This window comes from Amblyomma mixtum, chromosome 1, assembly GCF_055824585.1.
Source record: "Amblyomma mixtum isolate Tamu chromosome 1, ASM5582458v1, whole genome shotgun sequence".
Taxonomy (NCBI): domain Eukaryota; kingdom Metazoa; phylum Arthropoda; class Arachnida; order Ixodida; family Ixodidae; genus Amblyomma; species Amblyomma mixtum.
Genome location: NC_143012.1, coordinates 15235787 through 15260703, shown reverse-complemented (window position 1 = coordinate 15260703; position 24917 = coordinate 15235787). Strand labels below are relative to the sequence as shown.

General features: G+C 43.6%; 2 protein-coding genes across 2 annotated transcripts in view; one reads left to right on the top strand and one right to left on the bottom strand.

Annotated features, from left to right (window-relative positions):
• The window catches only part of LOC149365545 (cystathionine gamma-lyase-like), a 32650-nt gene extending 26240 nt beyond the window's left edge, over positions 1–6410 (top strand). Inside the window, exons 3-11 of the mRNA XM_089543900.1 lie at positions 286–381; positions 473–582; positions 1308–1439; positions 1542–1599; positions 3031–3108; positions 3670–3822; positions 4559–4733; positions 6060–6198; positions 6308–6410. Of these exons, the coding sequence (XP_089400026.1) occupies positions 286–381; positions 473–582; positions 1308–1439; positions 1542–1599; positions 3031–3108; positions 3670–3822; positions 4559–4733; positions 6060–6198; positions 6308–6319 (953 nt within the window). The 3' untranslated portion in view covers positions 6320–6410. The remainder of the gene's footprint in view (positions 1–285; positions 382–472; positions 583–1307; positions 1440–1541; positions 1600–3030; positions 3109–3669; positions 3823–4558; positions 4734–6059; positions 6199–6307) is intronic.
• Positions 6411–10496: 4086 nt separating this feature from the next.
• LOC149365544 (histone H2A deubiquitinase MYSM1-like) lies at positions 10497–24903 on the bottom strand. Its single transcript, XM_089543875.1, has 13 exons — positions 24474–24903; positions 23871–23952; positions 23347–23417; positions 23104–23206; positions 22358–22456; positions 20483–21024; positions 19516–19682; positions 17801–17914; positions 16310–16470; positions 15561–15747; positions 14753–15028; positions 13450–13634; positions 10497–12279 (listed from the first exon to the last, which is right to left on the bottom strand). Exons 1-13 carry the CDS (start codon positions 24545–24547, stop codon positions 12178–12180), a joined length of 2163 nt encoding a protein of 720 aa, XP_089400001.1. The 5' UTR covers positions 24548–24903; the 3' UTR covers positions 10497–12177.
• Positions 24904–24917: the final 14 nt, after the last annotated feature.

Below are 24917 nucleotides of genomic sequence, written 5' to 3'. Positions count from 1 at the left end.
CAGGACCATTTTCTCGCGCTGTTCAACTGCAATAGCAGGCGACAATAATCAACAGCATTAGCACTGCACAATCCGCAAGGCACCATCTTCATACGCGCACTACAATCGGTGGCAGTGCGCATAAATGATGCTGCACTCGCAACATGCATGAGCTCGTTACATCTCAATACATAAGAATTTTGCCCCGAAATGGATCACCAAAGTAGTCCCTTTCGCTATTAAAAGTCGACACCAGATGCACTCAATTCACTTCTCTCATCCCTTCCCCCCCTTTTTTTTCCTCAGGTCTCACATATGCTTCAGGCCTAGCAGCCACGCACAACCTGACACACCTACTAAATCCCGGTGATCACGTGGTCAGCTTCGACGACCTTTACGGAGGTAATGAGATTCAACACATTATATATACGCTTCATTCCAGGAAAAAGAATGGCTGCAGATTGGTGTGTGACATAGCACGTCTCTGCTTCAGGTACAAACAGGCTGTTCAGGAACTGCCTCATACCTCGGGGATTTGAAGTTACCTTTGTCGATGCCACAGACCTGAAGAAATTTGAGGCAGTACTGAGGCCAAACACAAAAGTAAGTGGAGTGGTAGTATTTGCACAATAAGATGGGTTCGAGAGGTAGACAGTTTTCAGTGTTGCTTATGTATGAAGACCGGTTAACTGCTTGCACATTAAAGTGCAGTTTCTCAGGTGTATTATGACAAAGGCATTCCCTAAAGGCACCTTGTTTGCAGTTCCAACTTGGATGAAACAAGAGTCATCTTTTACCAAAGGTGTATAATACTGGTGCTCAACACTCCTTCACAAAACTTCTCCTCCAGCCTAACCCTATATACATATTTAAATGCATATCAATGGCTAGGCAGCTACCGTACTGTTTTGGATAAAGTTATTAGTATTTAAAACAAAAACTCGATATTATAAGCAGTTAGAAGCATAAATTAGATTCATCTTTCCAATTTTTTATTACAAAATTACCAAAATCACAAAAATAGGATTCCTTGAAATTTCATCTCTGCTGCTTTTGACAGAAACACATTTAAAAATTGCCTCTGTTAAATAAACCATTTGAAACAGACAAGACTGACTTATTGAGCTGAGCTATGAATTACTATGAGTTAACACATCCTCTAAAATCAAATATGATTCGCAATGGAGCTTTGAGCAGAATTATTTCTCACGTCCAGCTATGATAAACTTTATCGTATTCCTACGAGTGCCTAAATCGTTATGCTAAGCACCATTTTTACAAATGGACATGATCACTCAATTTTTTTCATCAACCTTTTTTTCACCAAGCTCGTATGGCTGGAAACACCTAGCAACCCAACCATGAAAGTGGTCGACATCAAAGGGGTCTGCGACATTGTCCGGCGAAAATGCAAGGCCATTGTCGCCGTCGACAACACCTTCATGTCTTCCTATTTCCAGGTATGCGTGCTTCTCTAGAACAAGTCTTGACATGAGGTGATGCAATGCGTTTTTTTTTTCTTTTTTTAAAAAAGGCAAACACTGTTTTTTTTCTGCTTGCAGAAGCCCCTTCTGCTTGGGGCTGATGTTTCTGTTCACTCCCTAACAAAGTATATGAATGGTAAGTATCGTCTTCACATTAACCTCCTGCAAAAAAATTGGGTGCACCTCAGTGCCAAATACATAGTGTTCTCAACTTTTCATCTATACCTGAATTCATTCCTACGTGTCCTCCCACTTCAGTAATACTGAGCAACAACTTTTCTAGGCAATGGAGCCAAGGCACAGCGCCAAAACGCACTTTCTCTTTCAATGCAGCAGACTTAGCCCGCGGTTGCAGTCAATAGTTCACTCTTAGTCAAATGTTTAGGGGAATCCCCCAAGGTGGAGTAGATTTGTTATTAATAAGGGAGTAATTACTCATTGACATCCACCCAAGTGCAGCCATATGGCTACAAAGGAAAGCTATACAGCTTTCTCAGAAACTTCGTAGTTAAAGAAAAATTTGTCCTGGTTCCCTCTTAAAAGAGTATATAGGTAACACTCGTAATTTAAGGCATGTTTATAACAAAGATGTTTGTTTGATGGTACGATTTGTTTAGGCATGTCCGGTTCCAAGAGGCTTCAATAGATGGCGCCAGGTGTTCCAGCGAAAAAAAACGTGCAGTTAGCAGCGTGTGCGAGATGGCCGTCCTGCGGCCGAACTATTGGCGGAGTGACACATTTACAGGGGCTCTGCCCAAAATGGACTCTGTTTACCGTGCTAAATGTGGGAGGTATTAAAATAAAAGCAAAAAGTGCACTCGAGTGCTTCTCAGTTGAGCACCTTTATTGCTAAGCCACAATATAGAGGTGAAAAGAAAATGTATGTTGCTACAGTGAAATTATGCCCTTTTGTACAGCGGAATCTTGAGGTTTACTTTTTAAGCAGCCAATTCCTTTATCGAGCTAAGTTAATGACAATGTACCTGCGTGTTTCCCTAAGCCTTGCTATGAATCCAAAGGGCTTTTAATATCTTGCTTGTGCTGGCAGTTTCTATTAGCTTTCTCTTTCTAATATACTGCAGTTCAGGAGCAGAAGTGTTCAGCTGATGGCCAGCACTCACATCCGTTACTAATCGCCGTTCAGTCTCTGCACTGTTTTCTTGTAGCATAAGCATTTTTCAACTTCCCCCACTGCACACTTCGAGATAAACAGGGCAAGATTAGTTATGAAATGTTCCACCGTTTGCAATAACTTTTTTTTTTTTTTAGGGGTTTAACGTCCGAAAGTGACTAAGGCTATGAAGGACGCCGTAGTGAAGGTCACCAGAAAATTCGACCACCTGGGGTTCTTTAACGCGCACTGACATCACACAGTACACGGGCCTCTAGAATTTTGCCTCCATCAATAACAGACCGCCACAGCTGGGATCGAACCCGCGTCTTTAGAGTCAGCAGCTGAGTGCCATAACCACTAGGCCACCGCGGCGGCGTGTGCCTACTTTACTGCAAGGTTGCTTTCATGTTTGTTCACAACTTAGCTGAAAAAAGTCTCTTTTCAACATTGCAGGACACTCTGATGTGGTCATGGGTGCCATATGTACAAATGACAAGGAGATTACGGATCGATTGCGATACTTTCAAAACGGTAAGTTTTTCAATGCAGCAACTTCAAATAGCAGACAACTTGGCTACCAGAGTTCCTGTTCATACCTGCAAAGGGCCATGCAGTGCTTAATGGTGCCTGCTGCACTAGTTTCTGATACAGCGAAGTAGTGGATTCTGCAGAAGTAAGAAAGCTTTGAGATTAACTCTTATTATGCAACATAATGAAGTAGTCTTCCATTAAACTGTACCGCATTAGCTTTTCTGAGAGTGAATTACCTGGGTCGTTCTGATTGCAAGTGGAAAAGGGCCGTTACAGTGTGAAAATTAAGGGAGAGGACACAATCTTTTCTAAGGCAGAGCTCCACGTTATGTGCCTTCTGATGAAATAGTTTACAGTCCACCGCACTGTTCAGAATTATTGCAGGGTGGACAGTAAACTTCCGCAAGGGATTGTGCATGTACTGTATCAGTAACGGACAACACACCCTTAAAAAAAAAGTCTTAGTATCACTGCACCCTCTCTGAATAAGTATGCAGCAGACCAAAGATATAAATAAAATCAGATAATAAACATGGGCTTCACACCAATCCTGGAATGCAGCTGCCGGAGCGGTGCCCTCACCGTTCGACTGCTTCCTTGTCAACCGTGGCCTCAAGACCCTGCATGTTCGCATGGAGCGGCACATGGAGAATGGCCTCAAAGTGGCAAAGTACCTCGAAGCACACCCTCTCGTCGAGAAGGTCATCCATCCAGGTGAGTGCCGTGGATAAATACCAAGTCTCGTTTTTTAAACACCTACTTTCATTACATAAAAAAGGTACTTCTGAAACCATTCACGTAACCTTTTAATTACCAACTCCATGCTGTACTCATCACGAGAGATTGTACCAATATCGCCAATGACGAGTCCCACTCATCTGGGCCGATGTTGGCCAAAGACAAGTAACAGCCAGCAATTGCATTCGTCACAATTTTCAACAGTAGAGGATGGCAGTTGTCCAAGAAATGCATTTTGCACCTGTAGCGCGTTTTAAGCCTGACAACAGTCCTCTTCAACAAAAATCTACAAAAAAATTAGGCGATTCCAGTACTTTTGGGGGAATTAATTTGCGGCTAATACAGAGTGCTGCAGCTTATGTGGAAAAGCAGGATCAGTCATTACAGCATCATTTAAATTTGTTTATATTGCTGCATCGTTTATCGAAGCCAAAACAGTTTCATGCTCAATGTTCAAATGTTGCATGTATCTGTCACCCTGAACACTGATGTCGATTGTCTAGTACCACCAACAAAGCTTGCAAGTTCAACATTTCAGTTTAGGACAAGTGACAGTTGTTCAGAACTCTAAAAATGAAGAAGCACAGAAAACACCTAGCAACTGTACTCATAAATGACGAAAGAAGGGCCATGTCGAGTAAATGAACAAAAGACGTTGGTGGCCAGTGGCACTAAAGCTTTGAAACACGACCAGAATATTTTCACCCCGCAGGTCTACCAAGCCACCCACAGCACGAGGTGGCCAAGCGCCAGTGCTCTGGTTTCAGTGGCATGGTGACATTCATGATCAAAGGCGGCCTCAAGGAGTCCACCCTGTTCCTCAAGAATCTCAAGATCTTCACCCTGGCCGAGAGTCTGGGCTCCATAGAGAGCCTTGCTGAGCTGCCGTGAGTGTGTTTGCTGCCGTCATTCTGCTACTCAAATATTTACAACATTCAGGACGCAACACTGCCAGTCCAAATACAAGTAGCGGTCACACATCTAAAGCGACACAGAAGACAAACTGAAGCTCACCACTATCTACAGGTTACTTTCACTGCAAACACTGCATGTAAAAAAAGACAGATGGTGGTGACACCTGCATTGCATTTATAGCTTATAAAAGCAAACTGCAGTGACATAAAAATGTTATTACACAAATCTGAGGCTAGGCTATGCTGGTGTTCATTTCCAAACAGAGATCAGAGTCCCTTTCAGTCTAGTCATTACGAGGTTTAAATGAGTGACAGGAAAAATGTCCCATCTTGATTTAATTACATTTTCTCAGCAATTAATGTCTTTTGCTGCCAAACAAACATTACCATGGCTATAGAGTGTCAAGCAATTGACTTTTGCTAAGAAATAAATTTGTATGGAGCTGCCTCTCAGTATTGGCATGACAACTTCCCAGTTAATTTCTTGCTTCACTGACCCAATACTGGCCGGGCCATTGTGCGGTGTGGCCTCAACAAGAGCACTTTGCTAGGCTATACCTAAACAGCTGTCTGTCTGTCTGAATCCCGTCTTGTGCTGTTTAAATCTGGCTCACTACGATGCATCATTTGCTGCAACACATGAAAAGTTCAGTGTGTTAAGACAAATTTTGGTTTCAACTGCAATGGGCACAGAGTATGCAACAACACTGAGTCATTTTCTCAGGCTTAGAAGTCTTCCAAGCCTATGTGAGCACCGGCTGAAGCCTTCGGCTAAGCCTAAGATAGTGGCCTGCAGCAAACCAATCTGGCATCTGTGCTTCTCACTAAGCATGACAGTAGCTCACAGTTGTGCTCAGTTAGAATGAACTCACTTCACTGATGTTTCAGTTTCGTAGTGCTCCGCTTTAGAGTCTGCTGCACGTGTAGTCCTTAAAAATTCTAACACGTCCTCAGCTATGTTTGCTATTAATACTTTAGTGTACAAAATTCAAACCACACGGATGTCCAGACATCGGAAATCTTGTTTTGGCAGCCCTTTAAGGGAGCGCTGACCATGGCAATGTCATTTTTCAGCTAGCACATTTCCACTAATAGCTTTTCTCACGATTCACCTAGTTTAGCCTTCCTAACCTTGTGCACGTTATCACGCAAGCATAAATTTGTTTTGGATATGTGACAGGCATCTGTGTGTAAATGCATTCAATCCAAGACAGCACAAGACAGGTGCCATGTAATAAGTTAACTCAACTGAAGCGGCAGTCGATACTATTATTATATTACTATTATTGTTATTACTAGGGTGATCATGACACATGCATCAGTGCCAGAGGACCAGCGAAAGCAGCTGGGCATCACTGACAACCTCATCAGGCTTTCGGTTGGCATAGAAAACTGCGACGACCTCATCAACGACATTGAGCAAGCTCTCAAGAAAGCTGTAAGTTCTGTCCACTTGCACCACAGTCTTCCTGGAGCTTTGCGATGGCTATCAAAGTCTGCAGGAGCTGCCTGGACCTCTTCTTTACAAGCTGCTTTCTTGTTTTCAGATACGTGCCTAGTTGGATGTTGCCCCATGAAGACGCTCCTGCCGGCAAAATTTTTCTTTTCTAGGTTTCTATACACGTAATAATAAAGGATATATTCGAGACACTTCACTTCATCCTGAATCATTAGGCCATCACTAATGTAAAGGGGCCCTGCAACGCCTCTTGAAGCGATGCCAACTATTGTTCAATTGAATTCTTTTGTCACACAGGTGTCAATTCAGAAAAAAGCCACAGGAATCTGGGCACAGGAGCAGGAGTTATTGAATAAAGAAATTCCACGATATAATAAAACAGAATGTTGCCCTCAACTACGTTTTTGCAGGACTTTCCGATCCCATTTCACTCTCTCAATGGTGCATTTACTTTTGCTTAATGCAAACACGTTACGTCACTTCAATTTGGCTCCACTCGCTCCACTAGTTCCATAAAGTTCCGTGCCGGTACCACGAGTGTGCAGCATCATTTCAAGCAGTTTAAGTGGAGTTTGGCACTGGCTACCTTTAAAACGAATGGCTGAGTGCAGGCCTGGTCATCTGCTAGTCTTGGCGTCAATGGCCATCAAAGTCCCGAACCATATCAAGAATTTTCAAGCACCAACGCAATGAAGTGTTGCCATGAACGAGTCCAGGAAATTGTTGTATTACTCAGAATATGCGCTGAAATACTGCCCACAGGGCTCCACTAGGTTCACAGTTCTGACACCTTTTTAAGACTACACTCATATCTTCTCCAACATGCACATGGGTGCCTGCATATTGCTGCACTACAGCTGTGCTTCCACTTCGGAGAGTACAAGCCAGCCTAGAACTTGTGCTGCACTGGGTGGGCACTTCTGGAGAACAAATATAGAAATGCTGCAGGCATGCACTGCACTGGCAAAATGAATACGAAAGTGTTGCGCTCCTTGAATCGCTGCAGCAAGTGCAGACAAGTTGAAGAGACCTGTTGGTTCTGTGATCCAATACAAAGCACCTCAATGTGACATAACATAATTCGATTTAATGGCAAAATTTGCAGCGAATTTCCTGTTTATCCAATGGTCAAACGCACACCAAATAACGTCATATCCACTACATAAAGCTGCCGCTGTGTGGTGACACTGCCAGTGCCATGATCTTAGTTTCTCAAGCCAATTAAAATATTAAACGCCGGAATATATCAGTCACAAATGAAGTCGACAGCATCATCGTAACTCGGTCTATGCAACAAGCAAAATGGATGTGCTCAGATTGTGTTGCAGGACCCCTTATGTGAAGCGCAGTTTGAATGGAAGTCTACTATGAATAGGGAGGTGTAACAACTTGTGTGTTGAATAAACCTGTTCGCAAGTTATTTAGATGCCACTACATAAATGATTTCCAGAATGGATCGTGGTTTGATGGTTCGGTAAGGAACACCATGGCAGGACTATCACAAGCAGCGGTTTTATGACAAAACAGCTCCTGACACTGGTGACAAACTGACAAACTTCTTTTGACTTCAAGGCAGTAAAGGCAGTGAAGATGATAACAAGGAGGAAAGATATGAGCAGCACAATCCAGGAAGACTACGTCAGTCAGAGGTCCAGAGCCAGAGAGCTTTCTGGCTCTTTATGTATAAAGGTTATTTAAAGCTAATGCACTAAGGCTACAACAAGAGGGAGCAGTACCAGGCTGTTGCATATTTTACACATTCACTTACAAAATTTCTCCACATGCAGAAAAGGCAAAGAACCCCACCTGCCTCTCTATTGTAAAGCAAAGGCAATAGTGCAATATGCACCTTTTTCTAACAAAATACAAAGAAGCCAACTGCATACATTGTGCAGTTCAGATGGTCAGCCTTTAACTACAATCGCAAACTCATCGTACGAATTTCACAAAACAAACCTCTTATAAAGTTAAAAAAAAAAAAAGACTCCAAAGCTTAAGGGTATGAAAAGCTTGCCAAAGGTTGTCTACATGTACATGGAGACATATAGGTAAGCATCAAGGGCAAGCAATGAGTAAAACTTGTTGCACTTCAATTTTAAAGTGCACACAACCGAGCTTGATTGACATTCCAAATCTAACATGAGGAGCATCAGCGTGACAGTGAAAAGAAGTTTACAAATGTATGTGCGCCTCCTAGCATACTGGGCAAAACATACAGCTGCTGACAATGCTGTGTAGCATGTGCGGAGGCCTGTGCAACGGTGCCATCATGCAGACTTGCAGTAAACATTAGAACTACTGCACGGAAGTGAATAAGTAATCACTCATTGGCATCCACCCAAGTGCAGCCATATGGCTACAAAGAAATTTGTCCCGGTCCGGACTTCGAACCTGGGACCACCACTTCACCGGAGCAATCGCTTAACCAACAGAGTTAACACGGGACAGCTATCCCTTACTATTAACCTATTAGGGGATTCCCTTAAACATTTGACCAACACTGCATAGAAGTTACGTGATATTAAAATTATACAATGCATACTGGCAGATAAAGCGAAATGTTTTCGACAGCATGAGCACCATACACAATGCATGGTGTTGGCATACCACAGGGTTATTGTAGATGTCATAAGCTATGTCTACGGTCAAAAAAAAAGAATGCAACCCATAAATTTGATCGCAATTTCTATTGTACATTAGTCAAATTCTTTTTTCTGTACTGCTTGAAAATGTGCAAGAACTCTTGAATTAAAGGCGCAATTTCGGGCCATGTTTTCTTCACTTGAGGTTTCAGTCCAGGGTGCACATCAACAAAACATGTTTCTAGCATGCCAATGGTTTTTTTTCTTTTTACTTTTGACAGATTAACATGTGCACTCGCATTTCTCACTTCCATTTTCTGTCAGAGTGAAAGCAATTCAATAAGGCAGTTTGGCTCATATGTCCTCCCGGATAATACACTTTTTCCTTGTATTTTACAAAAATATTTCAAAGAGGTATTAGTGCATTACAACTTGAACGTGTAGCGCGACACCAATGCCCAACCGTTTCATGCCTGTACACTCTGCACAACTCTTCACGTAGAAAAAGGGGCCAAGCTAGTTTCTTACCACAGGTGAATGTTAAAAGGCGTAATATATGTTCTGGCTCTTAGAAGCTGTTCATGTTTGGTTTTGGACTCTTGGATTGTAAGTAACTTAAAAGGAATATTCTCTACAAGCACTACACAGTAAGCGAAAGAGCCAAGTTGTAAGCCAGCCAATACGACCAAGAAATTAGCAAACATGGAAGAGTTGTAATATACGCCGTACCTGAGGCTGTAAGAAAGAAAAGGAGATCTTGTCAAGCGTGCAAAAATGTGGCTAAGGTACCCAGAAAACCTAGAGACAAATGGTTAAAGTGAAAAGTTTCAATTAGAATGCTTGCTATCAAAAACACGTACCATATCTACTCGATTGTAAAGCACACCCATTTTTCATGGTAAGAGAAAAATAAAAATCTGGTAACGCGCACCAGATTTTCATGCCTCCTGCGTAAAGAGCAAGCAGCGTGTAATGAGTGCACAGTTTCAGTGCACTGGAAAAACCATGCAGATAGAAGGGAGAGAAACGTGCAGAGGAACCAATCAGCGTCCTGAACAGCGCGCAGCTGTATTCGGTTGATTCGGAGTATTCGGTTGGCAACAGCGGCCAATAGCCGCTGTTTCCAAGGGATGGCATGAAGCTCAGAAAAGCAGAAACGAAACTAAGTGGTTGAACTGTTCTCAGAGGCGAGGTCTGTCCATTTTTTTTGTCACACCTTCCACTGCACACACATCAGAGGTGTGCAGTTTGAGTTGGGCTATTCTGACTGCTTGTCATGCAAGCCGTACCTGTACACAACCTCCCTTCGTGAAGCTGGTCTAATTCACCGGTGTAAGATGCATTGCGTCTGAATTATAGTCCAACACCATCGACTTACATGGGCGCTGGCCAGGACTATGCCGGCTGTTCAAATTATTCAGATTTCTTAATTAACGGGGGTCAAATTAACAAGCCTTTACTACTATCAATGCACAAGAAGCACCATTTTATGACGCCGATTACGTGTTGCTAGCGTAGTTTTGTACTTGCACTTGAATCTAATGCATGTCATTTTTATACGAGCTTTTTCGAAAGAAGTGCACATTAGAACCTAGTGAATATGGTAGTAAAAATGCAAACAGAGGAGTAAAATTTTTTTTCATGCTGTCTTCCAGGTAGGCAGACTGCCTCACAGCAGAGCACTAGCCTAGTAGAAAGAACCAAAACACTTTTTATGCTGAATTCTGACATTGTTTTAGCATCAAAAAACCGTCTTTGATGCAGACTGGAACAACTGGTAACAATAAAATATGTACAGTCAGGAGCAACAAAGGGAACAAACTATGTGTACAAAATCACGAAGTTCTGGTTATTTCTCCACTATATTTGAGAACGACTTTTTGGATATTATAAGCCAAGCGGGAAACTAGTTAGAAAATTGTCATTGTCATTGTCCCCACATAACTCTGGGGTAATAAATACACGAATGTCCAAAATTTGATCCCTCTCGTACAGCTCCCGACTGTACTTCCCTTCCTTCAAGACAAACCCACACTCTCAAAATAAAAACGTAAATTCAGCTCTAAGAAACTCACAGACAAAGCTAAAGCTAATGAATAATAATAATGCATTCAGTCAAACGACAAAATAGATGAAAGCTGATGAGTGGCAGTATGCTAACGATCTGCCTTACAACAAGAGCAGGGAAGTACACTGGACACCCCTTAAGACAAACTCCAATAAGCCAAAGTCTCAATAAAATAGATGGGTTCAGAGGGCACTGTCCACTTCCCCACAGACACAATTAAAAAAATGCCGTTAATACGAGCAGTGGAGCATAAGCATACTGATGAACTCTTATAATGCTTGAAGAGCAAGATAGCCATGTGTCTGAAATGTAATACTAAATAGGCACATACTTCTCTTCAAGCACTGTAATACGTGTTCTTTCTAGAGTGTGGAGGTTGTGAGCAGTCTTCAGAAAATATCAGGCAGACCCCTATTTGGTCCTCTTATATGACAAGAGTGGTCATAGCTGATAAGTCAAATAAAGGCCATGATAACCAAAACAGCTGTCAAGCACAAAAATAAAGCGCACTAATGAGGAATGCGCTTCGCACTACGTGGTGCTACATGGAAAAGCGGAGTGTGCTCAACAAAAATAACAGCTGGCAAAAAATTTCTCGAAATGGCGATCTATAAACTTAGCCTTCAGAATTATGCTCGTTTAGAGCAGTAGAACACATAAAATGAATGAACATACCTTCATTTTCGGCCATGAACGCATTGAATTTATTTTATGGTAATAGCGTAGCAAGTCAAAACAAGGTCTTAGCAGATCTAGAATCCGAATAACAAACAACATGGTGGGACTACAAAGCGTTTTTGTGATGTGTTGCTTTCCTGGTTGCTATTATAGAACCAATGCACAAACAAAGAATATATGTAACAGGTAAAATCAACTTGTATGCGCATTTTGTTCTGTAATACATTTTATGCCCAAGAAATCGCTGCCATCAGGGCAATGCACTTGGTGCTCGAAGTGTGTTTTATGAGCACACTCAAGTGTCTTCACTTGACCCAACACTTATGACCCAAGTAGACACTTCTGCGGGTGCATTTATGTTACGCCCTTTAGCTGCGCTGACTTCATTTTTTAGAATTTTAAGGTGAACAGAGCTGATAAGTCCCACCACATTCATCTTAAAAGGAGTCTGATGCATAGATAAACATCCTCACTAGTAAAACTATTTTGTGCAGCGTAAAAACATAAGTATACAATTTCTGCATAGTGTGACAGAGCCCTTACCATCATGCTCTGCATGAAGCTCAACTAAACCAACACACAATTTTCTAAATATCGCATGTTCGGCACGTGATGCTCAGTGCACTGCAGCTAGACCTCGGTCAAAGCAGCGTGAATCGCTTGCAAGACTTCGGTGGCATCTTCTACGGAAGTTTCAGAGTTCGTCAGGTGAAACTGCAAGCTTGCCAACATCTATAGGGAGAAAAAATTAAAAAAAAAAAACAGTTTGTGTGGTAAAAGCAGACACACTTCAGAAGTGCAGCATGACATGGATAGGCAGCTAGTAACACCTACAAACTGCGTTTCATTACTGTGACTGGTGCTGTAAGAAGGAAGGAAATTTGAAAGTCTACAACAGCAAATAAACTGCGCACCCGCAGTGAGAAGTTTACGGAATGCAAAATTAGCGATGCAAGTTACCGTCATTTAGCACTTTCTTTCATTTCCTAAAATTAAAGGTGCACTGAAGAGGAATCTGAACTCGTCTTTTTGCCGCGGGAACTCAATCTACACGTTCCGAACATTCTTAGAAACTTCGACTTATTGCCCTGTGTGGCCGATTTTCCTAATTAAATCGAATTAACGTCCGGCTCCCGCTTTTATTTTTTGAATTCACCCCGTACGGTGGGCGATGTCGACCAAGGCGTGGAGTGCCTTTCAGCCAGCTCCGTGGAGGCTTTGATTTCACTTTATTTTGTTTTTTAGGTTTCCGTGCATAAACAGTTTCATATTATCATTTCAGATAATATAGCCGCAAAATAAGCCCGCAGAAATAAAAATATGTGCGGCCTATTTGCTTCTACGGATTACTACGCATTACTCCGCCGATGGCAGAGCGGCAAGCCGCCACGGGACTGGGTGAAGGGCACTCCGCGCGTTGGTCAACTCCGCCCACTGTACGGGGGAGAATTTAAAAAAAAAAAAGGCGGGAGCCGGACGTTAATTTGATTTAATTAGAGAAATCGGCCACACAGGGCAATAAATCGAAGTTTCTAAGAATGGTTGGAACGTGTAGATTGAGTCCCCGTGGCAAAAAGACGAGTTCAGATTCCTCTTCAGTGCACCTTTAAGGCTTCAAAAAGGGGTGCGCAAACTGAGCAGAGATTTCGCAAACACTTCCTAAAAAGCTCTACAAAGATCATAACGTGCAATAAATAGGATATACTATTACCATGTATAAGTTGACCCCAAAACTCATGCCCTTCGCTGGCCCTCTCACTCTACCCAATTTAACTCTAGTTCGTAACGAGCTTCATCTTCAATGAAAGTAGGCTCTTTGTGCTCAGAATGCGGTAATCTATCGATGCAGGCCACCTTCAATATGTCCTCTGTGGCCCTTTAAGAACATTCAAAAGACTGTGCCTTGTCTAAGTAGCGCAGGGAAGCCCGCCAGGGGTAGGCCTTGGACAACTCCACACGGGCTGGGCAGGACGACACTCTGTTGACCAGCTGGCAAATCACTGAGGTGACGTCCTGGACAAAAGAGTGGTCTGCCTTCAGGAGTTTCACGCTGAAGCTGTAAGGCACCAGGGCTGGGCTGCCACCACCTGGGAACAGAACAAGGGAAAGAGAGAAAGACCAATCATTTAAAAACAAAAACAAATACTTCATGCCTGGCATACTGGACAGGCAAACTGTTACAGCGCGTACTACTAAACCCAGAGCCTCATATGTTGCATAACTTGGACATTAGAATGAGGTGGCATATTAGTGTGAACGGCACGGCTCAAGTTGTGTGAGACAGTCTGTATAAACACCTGTCTGCAATTACACTGCTTCGCAGTTGCACACAAGCACTTCGCAGCACAACACCAAGGATGCCAGTTTAGGTTCTTTCATGTCAGCAGCAAGCAGGAGTGTGAAGTCTGTGGTGGCCATCTCCAAACAACTGCGACTTGCATAACTGTCATCACTCTAACCATCGGGTTCCTCTCATATCTGGCTTGCAAGTTTATCCCACCATAAAGAAGCTCTTGAGACATTCCTTTGTTGGCAGCTCACCACATGTTATCTCGACAAGATTAAGAAAATTAATAAAATAAATTGTGTATGAGTGCCAATTGTGCCAACTGTGTCTGAATCACAGCCCTCATGTGTCCACAAGGATTGGACCACAACTGTAGCAAGCAGCCAAACACTGACCATGCAGTCCTCATAGCTTCGCAGACATAGCTTTAAGACAGAAGAAGCCATGCATAAAGCCTGGTTTCCATAGCGAGCTATGTAAAGAAAAATGATAGGTGTAACGTTAAGAGATCGGAAGCGGGCAGAGTGAGTGAGGGAACAAACGCGCATTAATGACATCCTGGTCGAAATCAAGAGGAAGAAGTGGGCTTGGGCAGGGCATGTAATGCGAAGGCAAGATAACCGCTGGTCCTTAAGGGTAACGGAGTGGATTCCACGAGAAGGCAAACAAACATAGCAGGGGGCGGCAGAAAATTAGGTGGCGGATGAGATTAAGAAATTTGCGGGAATATGGTGGCCGCGGCTGGCGCAGGACAGGGTTAATTGGAGAGACATGGGAGAAGCCTTTGCCCTGCAGTGGGCGTAGTCAGGCTGATGATGATGATGATGAACATGGTGATGTAAGTGCAACAGCACTTTCAGGGCCAGTTCACAGTAAAGGCGTGCTTCCCCACAGAGGAAAAATGTCATGTCAACTCACCCGAGACACCCGAGTCGTCGTCTTCCCGCACGACCCACCACTTGGTGCGGGTGGCGAGTCCCTTGGCGGGGGGTGAGGCAGCATCCAGAGGCAGGAAGGGGCTCAGGATGGCTGCCACAAAGGGCCTGCCCTGGTTGGAGAAGAGCGCCTGGTAGTCGCGCTGGGTGGCCAGGTCACGCACCGACGGGTTGGGCACAAACGTCGGGTGCGAGTGGTACCAGCCGACCACGTCACAGCCTCGCTCGAGCAAGGACTCCATGGCCTGCGTCTGTGACACTGCAATACCCCCCCCAAAATACTCAATCAAGTATGTTTTGTCACAATCACAATGAACAAGACGTCACAATCACAATGAACAAGACGTCACAATTACAAGGAACAAGACATGGGCAGCAAGGTTGAAAGTTGTGTCTGTGGGTGTAGCCTACACATTGAGACTAACATTACTTTCGCTTGTCTGACCAAAGTTTTAAATTGCAATAACTTCGGAACTCTGGTTCAGAATTGAGACCCAATTTGTAACCAGCCTTTGGAGGTTGGCAGAAAAAAATCCGCTACCCGTTAGCACTGGCATCCACTACAGGAACTTTTCTAAGTACACATTCCAAGTGCTTTTGCAAACTTGAACAGTCCGTTCGAGCGCTGCGCGCAGCACAACAACCTGCTAGCCTCCAAACTCCCACATCAACCAGCTTTCGAGAATTTTAGCCACTCGCCCTGTACAACTAGCCTGTACAACAGACCCCTAACTCTGCAGTGAAAATAAAAGACAAACGCAACGAGCACAACACAGAAGAGAAGCGCTCACCAGAATCCATTTCACATTCAAGGTCTGTACTGACAGAGTCGCAGGCTTCCGCCGTGGAGACGACCAGACAACTCCGATGCTCATCGTAGTAGCCGCCAAGCAAGCCAATGACCTCGGTGTTCAAGAGGTGTGCGTGGATGTCCATCCGCAGAAAGGCAGCGACCGAAACCTCGACACTAAACGGCTCCTGAATAAAAAAAACGCGCAAGAAGTCGGTGACACTTTGGCGCTCGGTGCCAAACTAGGCTTGCGGTCAGTTTCAAATCACGTGACATGACACCAAGGGTAGAAACAAGAGCCAGCTTACTACTCATAGCCAATAAGGCCATGCCAGCGTACCACAACAGGCTCAGCTCACAACAGGGTCAAGTTCTTGTAAATCCACAGCAGTTGGGAAGACTGAATGCCCTTGCTTAGCTCAATACTGATTCAACCTACTACTGTAAGGTTCATATACAAATGTTTTCAGGACGAGAAAAGTGTGAAAAAGCTTAATTTCTTGGCAGCCTAAGTATTCAGCCACAAGCTGAATGGTGGGCTCTGAACTTTCCATCATATCCTACAAAAGGCACCCTTTAATCTCAGGGAGCAAGCCAATTCAAGTTTTTCACAGGGTTTCGTGTCATAAAAACTTGCACCGAGTAATTGTTGGCACTCCCAAACACTGCTGCAGTGCTGTACAGTAAGTACAGTTATATAAATAGCTAATGTAATAAAGAAATGCAAAGATGAACACAATTAGGAGTCACCTGGCCCTTGTCGTAGCTTCTGCACTGTATCAGCTTAAAAGGGTTCTGCTGCCTGCCAGGCTTGGGCTTGGAGCGCACGAGGGTCTGAGAGATGACACTCCCTCCAGAGCCATGCTCAACTGTCACGCCGCCTCCTTTCACATCAATGCTGAGCACGTCACCTGCAAAAAGCACAAGACTTGGTCAGGTATGCCAACATAACCTCAGGAAACATGCCAAGGTACCAAGGACCAAACAGCAAAATAATACAAATAAAATACAATACAAATACAAATACAAAGCAGAAATTTGGGCCGGTTGGCTAGTATGCAGGGTAGAAAATAGCGTGTATAGTTACCAACAAAACAACAAGCCACAAGGGCAAGCGCTTGTTCTTGTCGTTCCATGTCTCTTCATTGCCTTTATGTGCTACTTTCTACCATACAATAATAAGGGTGCACAGTTTACAGTATACCCTCTCAATAATTTTTGCTAAAAGCCGATAGAAAATTTGTTCAAATTATATGGAGTTTGAATTAAGGGCACCCTTTTTAACAACACACTTGACACTGACAGGACCAAAGCAGCGTTTCTGAATAAACCCTAAGTTCCAGATTGTGCTATTGAAATATAATGCACAAACTGGTGTCTAGATGACCGACAGAAAACTTAAACCAGCGGAACGTTTTAAGTCGTCTACTAGACTGTATGAAACAAAGCGTTAAGAAATGCACTCAGTCCGGCTAGCTCTTCTTCATATGCAATTAAATATACGGCCCATCACAATACAAACTGGTTCTTCTTATATTCTCGAACACTTGAAAAAGGCACCAAATAATCTTTAACCATTCAGAAAGAGCCCCGTCAGCATTTTAATCTGCCTTTCCAGTTGTTACACACAGAAGATTTACAGGTATGTTAAGCATTATATCAATAGCCATGAACACGGCTTCAAATCTGCACAAAACAGAAAGAAAATAAGAAAGATGTAGAAGACATGTCAAAATATACTCTATGCACAGCATTTCGTTGCTTGTCTTCCTTGTGTGACAACAGCTCACCAACAGTAAAGATGAAAAAGTTATCTTAATAGTCAGGCACACAATCCACCATTTTCTGTTTCGCACAACAGCAAATTAAACCTGACACAGCCACAGTGTGCTTGTGGAAACAGCTGGTGGTGGCGGTATCCAAATTCCATGTTTCACTTTTCCCTAGCTTACAAAGCTAGGGAAGTTTGCACTGATGGTAGTCTCTTTATCACCAGAACCTGGTCATCCATTACTCTAGGCGAACTTATATTTGCCCTTCGAACCTGGTCATCCATTAATCTAGGCGAATTTACATTTGCCCTTAGTGCACCGTTCATTCAACTGCGCCATTAACCCTTTCCTGTTCACTAAATCAGCACATACACTGACACAATATCCGCAAGGTACGTAGAGCATTAGACATAGCACAGTCACTAAGATCACAATAACAGAGCTTTTTTCTGCCACAGCCAAGACTTACCCAAACTCGCCGTCTTTCGCCTCTGCGGCCTCTCGATGTCAGACCTCAGTTCTATTCGTTTCTGGACTGCCTTCGTCTGGGAAAGCTGTCTCGTCCTTTGGTACGTTGCTTGAGCTGCACAATGGAGCGAAGAACGAAGATTTTCAGCAACTACAACCTCCTTGCGCAGAAATCCACATTGCTCCGCCTCTAGCTGCTACCCTCAAGAAGAAACCATGCAGACCCAAAAGTGTTTTTTCAAATAGGCACTAAAAAAAATCTCTGCCTCTCCCGTAACTGAGAGTAGAGTAAGCATGAAATGTTTACGGGCATAACACGAAGCGTACGCAGACACGACAAGACGCAGGCCTGACAAGAATGTATATGCAGCGCGTTCGAAACTGTCTAAAGTGCGTAGAGGCAAAAGCGTTTTACGCACCACTTTGCCTGTGACACTGGTGACGTCACTACTGGATTACATCACACACAATTGATGACGAAGTAATGACAAATTACTAATTAGTGACTAATTACTGATCAGCGACTAAATACTAATTAACTGCTAATTAATTATGCTTAAGCTTCGCCTTTAGGAGTGGAACACGACAGCGTGTTGTAGCGCTGCCAGGGAGTCCACGAAAAGCGACCACCCATTCGGCGGGATGCCTTGCCCTTTGAACTCGACGCTTTTTGAGGAAAGGAAATTACACAGTAATTCTCTGTCATCTCAGTGGACACTGGGGAACAGCACCATACAGGAAGGGAGGAACGCCACCACCTGTGCTGCCATGGTGCGATGCCTTGCCTTTTGATGCCTTGCCATTTGAATGCAAGGCTTTTTGAGGAAAGGAAATGGCGCAGTAATTCTCTGTCATCTCGGTGGACACCCAAACCACACTGTACAGGACCTGTTCGGCTAGCACTTGTATGCCGGTCCTGTAGGAGGGCTTAGAGAGTCTCGTTAAATCTCGTAGGGTGCCCGGATGCTCTCGTTTCAGTGCCCGGATGAGTGGAATTCAGTGCCCGGACGTTGGCTCTCGGTCTCGGCGTGACGTCACCACACTGCCGACAACGGGAGCTAAAAGCATTTCATGCTTAAAAGGCCGCCCCCGTCTGGAAGACGAAGTAATGAGTGTTAGCTAAACTATGCCGCCATTTTGTCCCCTAACGTCATACTCATGTAGTTCCACCTCCATCCACCATATTGGACCGTGACGTCATCACTGGCATACGGCAGGTGGTTGTTTCTACAATGCTATTGTAGATGGCGCTGTGATGTCAGGGTGGTAGCAGACCCCACGAAATCTCGAAACGCTCTTAAAAGCTTCAAATGATTTAAGCTTAACAGCTCCAATAAACCTAGTAGCTGGACAACCCGGCTCACGTTTGTTTTTTTGGCGAAATGAAATACAAGAATGAAGAAACCTTTTTCAAAGAATAATCTCACAGGATCTGTATCAAACATTTAGAAAAGGAATGAGTACACTATCGCTATGCTCACTCATTTATGTTGTGTCTCTAATAACTCAGGAATAAGTCACACTGAAATGCATCTACTCAACCAAACTGCGTCAACTGACATTTCAAACACAAGCCCACTAGTTCATCTCAGCACCCTATCTTGAAGTAAAGGCCTGCTTACCACCATTATTCGCAGGCCTTTAAACTGACTGCGGCCTGACATGACCAGAGCTCAGTCATGAATTGTAGGTTAGCAGCATGTGTGAATGACTCACGACAACCAAAGTTGATGGCTCCGATCTGTTCCAGGTAGTCATGGATTCTTCCAATGCAGTTGACATCGCCACAGTTCTTAAGTCCTTGCCTTGCTTGGGTCTTGTTCAGATACCGTGGCTTCTGATTATTCCAGGCGTCAATTATGAAATTCCTTATCCTGAGGTACCTGGAAGGGAGTTACACACAAACTAGGTTCAACGAAAGCCCAACCATTTAAAGGAACAGCATTTTTGAAAGGGTTTTGTTTAAGTCAGCCTTGAATACAGGTTCTTTGTTTCATAGAGTAAACAATCCTCAGCATCTTTTTTTTTCCCACTTTTGCATTAGTCCGAGACAGGACGCTACATGCGTGCAGCTATGTACATACAGTTTACAGCCTTTTTTGTAAGTGATTGTGCGCAGTGGCCGCTCGCGCGCACTTATTTTCGGACAATGCTTGGACATTAGCGCGCGAGCGGCGCGAACTTGATTACTTTTGTTTTTTGTAAATAGTGTACAAAGCTCTCCCCTGTCCTTTCTTGCTATCGCTCCCCTCTATACTCTTTTCACTATCCTCTCCTTTTCCCTTTCGTTTCCGCCGGCCGCAGCTCGGGTGCTTAAGATATTAGATAGCAATTGCCGCGGCCGGCAACACTCTTTTGCTTCACCTTTTCATTTTTTTTTTTTTTAAATAAACCACTACCACCACCCACCAACATGCCCACACAAACTACATCCAAAAGGTTAACTTTCTGCAGCTGTGCCAAAATGGTCATGAGCAATAAATGAAAAGCCGCAGTTTCAGAGTTCAGCAACTGCAGTTTAGCAAACAAAGGGCGATAAGAGGGGAGAGGCTATTCTGACGGCAGCTGAACTGCAAATCTGAAATGCAAAATGGAAACTTTATACAATACTACTCATATCTGCGTGTCTCTTTATCTTGTCCCCACAAGCATTCTTTCAAATGTGATTCAAATTTCACACCACCTTTCGGGGGTTTTGGAGGAACTTCCAGAGAAGAACTCCGAATGGGCCAGCTTTTCCTCCTTGCTGATGGCAGTTTTGTCCAGCACAAGCTCTTCAGCAGGAGGTTCGAATGTCCTCATGGCCATGCCACTTTCTTCTCGACCTTCAAGCAACCTGTCCGGGCTGGTCTCGTTCTCTGTATCCTCCGCGGAGGAGTCTGTTGCCAGCTTGGGAGTGGAAACTCCTGCGGACATGTCATTCCTCCTGAGCGGTGACCCCGGTGGTGAGAACACGATGTCGTCCGTTCCATCACAATCAATGTCGATGTCATCCTCCTCGTCGGCAGACTTGTCGATGCTGACGATTTCACTCTCCGGAAACTTGCTTTTCAATGTCTCAATGGCTTCAGCTTCCTTGAGCACAATCACGTTTTCATTGCGTGCGTTCGCCTGCTGCTTCGTCTTGGAGTGAGACGGTTTCTTGGGTGATCTTGAGGGTCCTTTTGATCCAGCAGCGGGCACAGAAACATCGCTGGCCCGGTTGGATGTCCTTCCATGTTGGGCCTGGTACGAGATCCCACATGAAGGGGCATTAAAAAAAATATAAAGCCAATAGAATTTTGTCAACAAGAACAGCTTCAAGCGTAATATTTCTGAAACACTGCCTAAAACATGAAATACGCGATCACGAAACTCTACAATAAACTATTCTTTGCAGCCTCTTGTCATCGCATCCGGGGGCACGTGTGTTCTATGGTTTTTGAACATCACAGAGTACTAAAACCTTTCAAGATTCTTTCATCCTGCATACCTCAAGACAGTGAAACCACAGACTCTTCTCATTCATGTTTATATTTTCTTTTCAACACCCAGCATTCAAACACCAGCATACTGATTTCTTCTGGACTCACATTGTACATATAGATTGTGTTTTATCACTTACCTCCTCCCCTCCTTCGATGCACTGCCCTAAGGCTATGCCAAAGTAAAGTATCACTACCACATTCTAATCGGAGCTCCGACATCTTTGTTCCTCCAAGATTCAACCATTAGGTTTATACCCTGAAGACGCTTTGGCTGACTCTGGCACTGAAACTGTCCTAATCAGAGGCTACTCAATGTCCAAGGAACAAGCAGATTACGAGCAGAAAACAGCCGAGAGGTATGATTCAATTTCACGGAACTCACTGCTCAAACCCAGCACAATACCACAGCTAGGCACTCCATGCTAAAGAAGAACTCCCAGGTTATACTAACCAGGCACTGACTCCTGCATTAGTACTCCTACAAGTACACTTCGTAACACCAAACGACTGCTGCTCAAACACAGATGTTCCCCTTCCCTTCTCTTTGTCAAAAAAAAAAAAAAACTATGCTTAATGCGCACATAAATAAATGCTTGAGTAGAGGGCGCTCCATTGGGCTCATCCTTGTGTATGACACATTTAGTGCCCACCTGCAATGTGTAGTGCTTTTGCCTCCTTGCTAACCACTGGTTCCACATTCAATGTAAGAAATCTGCCCATACATCAACTTTTTTTTTTTTAGCGACCGCTTCCCTCTTCAAGCAAGAGCAAAATACATCCATCACTAAATGCATGCTTTCTTTTGACCATAACTTGTTATGCAAATGTACTAAGTGCTCTCAGCCAAGTGCCTTACAAAAGAAAAAGTAGAAATAGAAGAATTTTTTGATTAAAAGCTGTGAAAGAAATGCAAACTAAAGGCCTAAGAAATAACTTACTGAAATTCTATGATGGCCAATGAAAAGTTCCATTATAAACACTGCCCCCCCACCAGCCCTTCAAGGACTTAGCAGAGCACTTCAAACTTCAAGCAACATTTTCAAGTAGACGACATTGTATCTCAATTAAAAACTGAAATATAGAACACTTACATTTTTCTTCAAGAGGTAGTGTGCATGTGTCTTAACTTGGATGGTGCTCTTGGTTTTGATTAGGGCAGAAATCTTGCTCCACTTGTTCCCATGTTTTTCCTGTCATGGAAATCAAAGAAACAAACAGGTAAGTTGTGCCACAACAAATCCTCCTAATGGACAAGCAATATGTGTAGCACCCATCAAACTGTAGTAAAACTAAAATTTTGCCAACATCTCACAGTTCAAGGCTTCCACCAGTGAGAAAAATAAATGACTCCTGTAATGCACATAATGCAGTTTTGTACAAGAAAAACTGATGAATACATTAAACAGCTGGCCTTCAAACTTTTACAGCACATATCTACAGTACCACTAAGAAAATGCAACAGGTCTGGACACGAACAGTAAACGAAACTATGACCGAGCCTGTTTTTAACATTGTGAGAGGCAAAGGTTAAGGATGAAAACATGAACCTATAATTCGTGCTTCAGTATGCCACAGGGGATTGAATATGTCGCTGAATTCAAGGAGATCGCCGCAGTTCGAGTCTCTGAAGTCTCGATGCTACATCAAAAATGCCTCGGTTGTTATCCCTCGTCCTTTTGCACTTTGCAGGCTTGCCTTCATGTGCTTGCAATGAAATAATAAACAGAGGATGATGATAAAATGGCACGATTATGCTAATAACCTGCGTGAAATTCTCAGTCTTCTTTGATGCTACCCGTATCACATAATCAGTGGAATGAAGATAAGGACAGCTTGCCATGCATTGGAGCAAGAGTGCTTCCTCTTCAGCAGTCCATTTCTTTCTCGGTGCCAACGTTCCGCTAGTGCCTGGAGAGCCAGCTGACGACCATTTCTCCGTCCTGGAAAGAAAGTAAATGTCCCCAGGAAATCAAGGCATTTAAATGTGTCAGCGAAGAACAAACGTGCGTACATGCCAGCAAGAGGTAATGCCAACAAAGCTATCTCGTTTCAGTATTAAAGAGGATAGACGAATACGTACTTGGCTTCAGGTGCATTCGCACCCACCATACACCCAGTGTCGCCTTCTCCAGATCCATCAATCGGGGCCGCCTGTGGAGAGTGAAAGAACTAGACTTTTACGGCGCACTTTGTTCAATGGCTTTCAAGCAAACTATTTCCAGCACTAAGTTATACTGATTACATACAGCTAAAGGGGAGGGCGGGGTCAAAATTTCCTGTGTCACAGTGTCTGCAAGGGGCTGTTTAGTGGAGCATTCATGACACCACTGAACACCGAAACGTCCGTAGGGGGTCGGAGAAGTACCATTCTCACCTCTGAGAACCTTGGTAGCTTTGTAGGTGTCATGAGTGCCAGAATTGTGTTCTTTTAAGCACAAACTTGGCCTAGAAACTTTTGATGCACTATGCGCATGCAGTCAAACACAGCTTTACAGTACCACTAAGAAAATGAAACAGGTCTGGACACGAAAAAAACGAAACTATGACCGTCCTTGTTCTTGACATTGCGAGAGGCAAATCTTAAGGATGAGAACATGAACCTACGATTCGTGCTTCAGTATGCCACAGGGGCTTGAATGTGTCATTGAATTCGAGCAGATCGTCGCAGTTCGCGTCCCTGAAGAGCCTGCAACAAATGTAACGCAATATGCAGCACCGAAACGGAGGCAAAGCAGCATAAGTCAATGTATAAGAAACAGAAGTATTGTGCCTAAATGCTACCAACAGCAACAGCAATGCTATAAACAAAAAAATACATAGTTACGCAAAAACGAATGGACCTAACAGTAACAAATATACCTACAGAGATTAACAGTCAGCACTGCAGTTCGTAGAACACTGCCGGTGATACCTGACGTGCCTCCACGAAAGAATTTGAAGAAAAGAAAAGAACTCATTCCTTTTTCCAATCCAACTCTGACACAACTCAAACGCATTTAAAAAGAAGGGTACAAAATAGAACACACTATCTTCGCAAGGGTGGTAGAGTACACCGACAGATGAAATCTTCGTTTTCCACGGTACTGTAAGTACGCGTCCTGTCAGTTGCTACAAAAATGACGGCATCGCGAAGACCGAATCGTGTGATCGGTTTGATCAATGAATAAAAGCAGCAATCGAAGTTTCTTCAGGAAAGTTTATACTCACGTTGTGTCTGCTTGGAAGTCGCTTTCAACGTCCACGGATTCCCAAAAGCAGACATCGTCTTCAAAGGACGCCATGAAAGCTGGTGACCCCGTCACCTTACGCCGCAGCCACGCACAAACACCGAGCCTTGAGAAATGTATGCTGACGCTCGGTTAAGTTAACATTGCGCAAATGAGACGTTCGGAACACTGTCACAAAACAAACCACATGTGCGTTTCAAACGGTAAACAGCAGCTCTTCCATGGCGCTTTGCTCAATGCCAGTCACGGACGCTGTGAGGCGCAAGTGCGGAGTAACTTTTAAAAAGTTTCTTACAATCGCAACGACAAAAAAAAAAGATAAGTATTTATCACGCTTAGTTTTCTTGTAGTTCTAGCAACTGTGACGCGAGCGGTGTGTATTAACCTAATTTGATATGAGGTAAGCACTGCACAAAGAAACGAA

Coding starts and splice junctions, on each gene's coding strand:
- LOC149365544 (XM_089543875.1), bottom strand. CDS start 24,547: ATGGCGTCCTTTGAAGACGATGTCTGCTTTTGGGAATCCGTGGACGTT. Junction 22,457..23,103: donor CACTCTTGCTCCAATGCATG/GCAAGCTGTCCT, acceptor TTTCCATGACAG/GAAAAACATGGGAACAAGTG. Junction 17,915..19,515: donor AGCCATCAACTTTGGTTGTC/GTGAGTCATTCA, acceptor TCCATTGTGCAG/CTCAAGCAACGTACCAAAGG.